The sequence below is a fragment of the Sinocyclocheilus rhinocerous genome, unplaced genomic scaffold (genome assembly GCF_001515625.1).
Source record: "Sinocyclocheilus rhinocerous isolate Xijiao unplaced genomic scaffold, SAMN03320098_v1.1 scaffold241, whole genome shotgun sequence".
Classification (NCBI taxonomy): Eukaryota; Metazoa; Chordata; class Actinopteri; order Cypriniformes; family Cyprinidae; genus Sinocyclocheilus; species Sinocyclocheilus rhinocerous.
Window position 1 is genome coordinate 2,473,047 of NW_015659312.1, and position 6,597 is coordinate 2,479,643.

Here is a 6,597-nt window from a genome sequence, read left to right on the forward strand (position 1 = left end):
TGGCTTCAGTGGAGCACTGGTTATTTGGACTACTTACGCATTCAATCGGTCCGCTATTGTCTGCCAGGCGTTTTCTCTTTGTTTTATTATAGCAGCTGTATTTCCCTTTTTACATATTATATGTTTCACCTCTTCATATGTTTCCATTAGAAGCTGTTGCTCAGTTGACGAGAAGTATGCCGCACGGGTTTTATCCATTTTTGCATCATTGATTCTGTGATCGAGCCCGTGGTCTGTTTAAGAATGCCGTGAACGTGCACTTATCCCAACTATATACACCTGGCTTGACATAGCTGCACGTTCTCATCCTGGCTCAGCAAACGTGCAACGGACTAAGCCAGGATGCGCTGATTAAACTAGGTCAAGCCGCGCCTTTTCTGTTATCCTGGCTTTCTTAATTCTACTTTTGAGCAATACCCCTCAGGTGTCAGACTGGACTAATCTATTACTGTGACACCCAACTCAACAGCTTAGTCACACCTTACAAAATTTCCAAAACCTTCTTAAAGTTCAAATGCGTCATAAAACTGATAATAGGTCCAAAAATAAACCTGTAAATAAAAGGTTGGGCTTTTTCTTTCAAATTAAGACCTCATGAATTCGCACACCCATCTGCTTTCTAAGACTAAACCAATACCTCTAACAACTCAACAGTTTAATATCCTAAATTTGTTTAAGCATCATTAGGTAGCACCATGAAACAAAAAATGCTAATGGCAATCATAATAAATATTTGTTAAAACTTATTTTTATTAACATATACACACATATATTTTCAATAATAAATGCAAATCCCGAGCCTGGATGTAGTAATACACATACAACTAGTAAATCCTGAAAGTATAAACACCTGCTACTATGTCATTCATTATAATTTTTTTTTTTTTAGTAAATGAAATTTCATTAACAATATGCATAAAGCAAATTCACATTAAAAAAAAAAACAAAACTACAGAATATACAGAAAAGGTATATTAGGAGAAGGTAACAAAGAGATTCTGACCATTTGGCCTAAAGCACTTGTAAAACAAGTTAAACATTACAATGAGGTTATTAGTCCTAATTTACACAATTGTATAATAAAATGAGTAGGCATACATTTTTGCACAAACCACCAGATTCCCACATATCCTTAAACAGTACAAAGTCACACATTTTACCCAATTTGTTGTCTAAATGATTATTATTCTACATATTCCATTCCATTTAACATGCACTATTATAAAATAAGAAGAACATAACAGGACAATATTCAGTGTAACATTTCTTTCCAACCATTTAACTATCCAGTGCAGACGTATGGCCAATAAACTCAGTTTTGATGTTCTGATGTCATTTTGGTTAACATTTTGGTAAACATCTCTTTACTGTACCAGCTTGATTTTATTCATTCAAACCTGCAGCTTGAAGAACCTGTCTCATGTCATTTATCATGTCATTTAGTGCTCCACGCAAGACAGTGCATGTGAATTTGAAGGCCTCAGACGCATTCATAAAACTGGTTGCAAGAAATTTAGCATCAAGCAGATCCTCTAAGCTTTTCACTGGTTTTGCCACAGATGTACGAGGCCTAATTGTCAGTTTGTCTACCACTGCTAATGCTAAAGGAGACTTTATAGCTGATTTCAGCTGTGAGAGAGGCTTGTTCATTCTCTCCGACAGTTTGATGAGTGATTTCTCATTCAAACCCAGAACGTAATGGCAATGTACAAGATAGGCCGTCAATACCATCTTGTCAATGACCACAGGTAATAAAGGAACAGGGATAATGGCAACCAGACCTGAGGCTAGCGCTGCAAGCCAAATAAACTTCTCCATAACCTCTTTTTTCTTCTCTAGCATAGCCAGAGAGCTCACAGGCACAGACTGGACCAGAGCAAATCTCTTGTTTTCTGGAAGGTCTGACTCTAGGGTATCTACAAGGTCTTGGAAGTCATATTTTCCCAAGTCATAAGAGGAAATCAGGAACACCTTGGGGTTTCCTAGCTCCTTCACATTTCTTTGGCAGTCCTCTCTAATTGTGCAAAGTACCTTCTGCTCATCAAAATTTCTTTTCTTCGCCACTGACCGAATGTCATTGTCAATCTTGGTCCGGACAAAATAAAACCTCTTCTGCTTTTTTTCAATCTCCTTGGCCAGAAAGACATCATTTTCCTTGAACCTCTCAGAGGAAATTATGATAAATAAATCATAAGTTTCCAATTTCACTTCCTTGAGGAATTTGTTAGCCTTGAAATTAGGCATGCCAGTCCCTGGCAGGTCCCACAGTCTGACATTTGACTTTGAGGGATGGGTGTACATGGTAACTTGCTTTGTTGTTTCAGTTATTCCAGTTGGTGCAGAATTGTCGTCATCATCATTCAGACCTCGAAATGCATTGATGAAGGCAGACTTTCCTGCTCCTGTTTCCCCAGTCACTGCAATATTCAGAGTCACACTATCAAGACTGTCCAGTTTTTCTTTAGCCTTTGCAACAGCTACATTTGGGTCACATTCCCCCAGTCTCTCCAAAGCTCCAGAGAAATACAAGTCAGCAGAAGAATCTTCTGTCATTATGCCTTGTTAAATTCTTCACTGTAAAAAAATAATAAATATAAACATAATATAATAGGTATAAATCATTGCATGGCTTAAGTAACTTTACTACAGTATAATCATGACTTTTTCCTTTGCTTAGTCACGGACAGCTGTGACTTTATTTGACATAATTATGAGTTCACATCTCCCATTTATGAGTTTATTATATCTCACAGTTGTACGTTTTCATTGTAAATGCAACTTTATTTCTCGCAATATGACTTTATATCTCACAATTGAGACTATTTATGTATAACACAATGCGCTTTATTCCTTATTTTAAACTTCATCTTTATATTTTATAATCTTGAGGTAAATAACCTTCAGGAAAATGTTAAAAAAATATTAGAAATATTGAAAGATCGGGTGTGTGGTTGAACTACATATACAAACAATTATCACAAAAAGGTTTATAAACAGATTATAATTTTTTTATTGTATGAAATGTGATTATGCTATAACAAATACATTATTATGTGCGACTGAGAACATTTCAGATTTGAGCAGAGAAAATGAACACTGTGAATGATTTAAAATGATTATACGTGCCTATATAATATAATTTAACACTCAGCATGACATTCAATGAAAGTACAGTGTCCATGACTTCTGAAATCATCCACATGCACATTGTAATCTATTCTTTGAACACTATATAAAGACATGGTGGTACTTATATTAATCAGCACACAATGGCCATTAAGCCCATAACAGAGACAGAAAATGCATACATGCTATATAGCAGGGGTGGACAGATGTTGGGCCTGGAGAGTCCTGCAGAGTTTTGCTCCAACCCTAATCAAACACACCTGAACAAGCTCATCAAGGTCTAAGGGTTACTAGAAAGCTACATGCGAGTGAGTTTTTATCAAGTTTGGAGGAAAACTCTGCAGGATTTTGGCTCTCCAGGACCGACGTTGACCACCCCTGCTATATAGGATGCATGCATATAGAACTTAAATCGACTAACAAAACCAATCTAATACCACATATATTCTTAAAGAAACACATGTTCAGGACATCTACGAGTTACTGCATAGTATGTCCAGCTCAGCCTCTTTTCTGATATTTCGAGCAATATCTGCAAGTTCATTTAACCCTTCTCTCAAGAGGTAATAAGTAGTACCAAAGGATATTCCTGCAGCAGCAGCACTGCCTACACCTGGAAAGAGACTTGCAACATATTCAAGGGTAGTAAGTGTTGCAAGTGTAACAGAGACTTGTAATCTGGCCATTGATTTTTCTCGAATGGCAGATGCAAACTTTGATTTGGCCAGATGTTCCAGCAAGGGCTTGTTGACTTTTTCTGAAAGCTTTTTCAGTGAGCCATCATCCAAACCAAATGCATAGTAGCACCTTGTGAGGAAAAGCAACACCATATTTGCATCACATGCTGCTGATAGACCAAGCACAGGGACTATTGCTACACCAGCAGAGGCAAGAGATGCAGCCCAGATCATGCCTTTAAACATCTTGATCTTCTTCTCAAGAGATTCAGCAGAGCACACTGGCCAGGCTTGTTGAAGAGCAGATCTCTTATGGTCCGGAACCTCTTCTTCGAGAGTGTTTTGAAATATTTTAAAATCATATTTCTCTAATTCAAAAGACGATATCAAGAAAACTTTGGGGTCTCCCAGTTCTTTCAAGTTTTTCTGACAATCCTTTCTTATTTTGCAAAGAATGTTTTGCTCATCAAATCCCTTTTTTCTTTGCTCTGCTAAAATGTCATTCTCAATCTTGGAACGAACAAAGTAAAAGTTTTTATTCTGTTTTTTTATTTCTTTAGCCAACATGACATCATTCTCCATGAACCTCTCTGAGTTTAAAATAATGAAGAAATCATAGGTGTGAAACTTGACATCTTTCAGGTATTTATTTGCTTTGAAGTTTGGACTCCCTATTCCAGGCAGGTCCCAGATTTTCACATTTGGCACTGCAGGATGCTCATACATGGTGGGCTCCATTGTAGTTTCTGTGACTCCAGTAGGTGCTGCTCCATCATCTTCATCATTTAGACCTCTAAGTGCATTTATAAAGGAGGATTTCCCAGATCCTGTCTTTCCGGTCACAGCAATGTTAAGTGAGACATTCATTAACTGGTCAAATGTTTCTTTAGCTTTTGCTATGGCCTTTTCCAGGGTGGACTCGCCTGATGCTTTTACTGCCTCAACAACAGCAGGGTCTTGACTTTCCATGTTTTAAACTGTAAAAGTTATAGATGTATATAGAAGTATGTGTACTTCAACATTAATTTATTCTTGAAGCCTGATAGCTAATCATTTCTGTTACTACAATAATCATCATATTCTTCAGTAGTGTGAATGATGGTGTCTGCTGATGGTGTTTGCTGTCCCTAAGGTGTCAGGAACTGCAATAGTTCTGGTTGATAGTGTTTTTTAAAGTGTATCAAATAACATTTTAGTAATAAAACTATTTTTTTTACATAATAAAAATAATGGAACAGATATAGCATATTATAGTTAGTTACTGACCTTTTGTGTGGAGAGCTTTTAACGTTGTATTGCCCCGTGTTGTATTTCTCTGTCAGGGTAAAAATTAACCAATATTCATAAAACAAACATATGTAAACAGATAACATGCATAATGAAATATATAAAAAATGTATATATAAAATGTTGATTAATAAATGCATATATTTAGTTTTATTAACAAAATAACAAAATAATAATACTGAAATGTATTAAAATATGGTTAAAATATATATGGGTTAAGTTGGCTACAGTTTGACAATACAGCTACACTACATGAAAAAGATGACGAATCATACAATAATAATCATAAATGCTTAAATATGACTAATATAACTAATATATAACTGTATTTTTTACGCAAATCCACGATGCGGAAATCAAAGCTATTGTGAACAGAGCAAATACTCCAATAATCTTTATTAGCCAACAACTTGGAAAAATATTTTTACAGTGTTTTATTTTCATACAATAGCCTACAGTCTTACCTACAATATTCGGTTAATGTTTATTTTTGTTATTGCATTTAATAAAGCAATTAATGTAATTTTAAAGATACTTAGTGACATATTAATGAGGAACATATAAAGCAATTAAATAACTGACAACAAATAATTAGGCTATAGCCTACTTACTTTGATTTCTGGGTTCCAGCAGTGGTAACACAATGACTCCTCACTTATAGAGATGCTTAAGAAAACGCTGCAGAAATTCCACAGACAGAAAATGAATATAAATGAAAATTAAATCGGCTGCTAAACACCGAGCTGTTACGTCACAATGTCCACTTTTTTTCTTCTTCCTTCTCGCCTTCCTCCACTTCACTGACGTGCCCTATGTTGGGAAAACGAAACTTACGACAGATGAGTGACAGTCCAAACAGCCAATCAAAGCACCGAGCCGACTTGTTCGGCATTGCTGGGAACGCCCACAAAAACGTCATAACCGTTTATGCCGAGGGGGAAAACAAACCAGTCGTATTAACGCGCGGAGACCTTGTTAGGCGCTTGATCCTTACTTTTTGTGATGATTTCGATTGATTTTTGCTTGGTGCAATGCCGAAAAGTTGCTGTGTGGCGTTCTGTACCTCTGATAAGTAAAAAAAAAAAAAAACTTGATCTGACGATGTATATGACTGATACACTGCAATGATCTGTCGTTAGTCCCGTCCCCCTGCACCGCAACCCAGTTCTGATGGGGCTTACAGTAACCCTCCTTCGCATCGCAATCAAATAAATCTCACTCCCTGATATTTTGTGATGTCATAATCTATTAAAACATTTATTTCATATTATTATACACAATCCCTTACGAAAATTAGCAATGGTATTACTATAGTAAAAGTATAATAGGCTAACCATGTTGTTTTTTAGTTTTGTTTTTTGGCATTTTTTTGTAGCCTATAACCACAGTTTTACTACAAATACCATGGTTAAACTATGGTTAGTGTAGCAAAACGTTGTTTTTACCATGGTTTAACTATAGTAACCAATAACCATGTTTTTTTGGTATTTTATATACATATTTTCAT

At 36.0% G+C, this 6,597-nt stretch overlaps 1 protein-coding gene across 2 annotated transcripts; it reads right to left on the reverse strand.

Annotated features, from left to right (window-relative positions):
• Window positions 1-767: 767 nt before the first annotated feature.
• On the reverse strand, window positions 768-5,894 carry irge4 (immunity-related GTPase family, e4). 2 transcript variants are annotated; one of them, XM_016532110.1, is made up of 3 exons: window positions 5,702-5,894; window positions 5,070-5,118; window positions 768-2,574 (listed from the first exon to the last, which is right to left on the reverse strand). In XM_016532110.1, exon 3 carries the CDS (start codon window positions 2,551-2,553, stop codon window positions 1,384-1,386), a length of 1,170 nt encoding a protein of 389 aa, XP_016387596.1. In that variant the 5' UTR covers window positions 2,554-2,574; window positions 5,070-5,118; window positions 5,702-5,894; the 3' UTR covers window positions 768-1,383. The 2 variants fall into 2 exon arrangements, with proteins under 2 accessions (XP_016387596.1, XP_016387595.1); XM_016532109.1 differs by lacking the exon at window positions 768-2,574 and adding an exon at window positions 3,060-4,780.
• Between the last annotated feature and the right edge of the window lie 703 nt (window positions 5,895-6,597).

What these genes read in the sequence shown, in the direction of transcription:
- irge4 (XM_016532109.1), bottom strand. Translation starts at nt 4,772, where the DNA reads ATGGAAAGTCAAGACCCTGCTGTTGTTGAGGCAGTAAAAGCATCAGGC.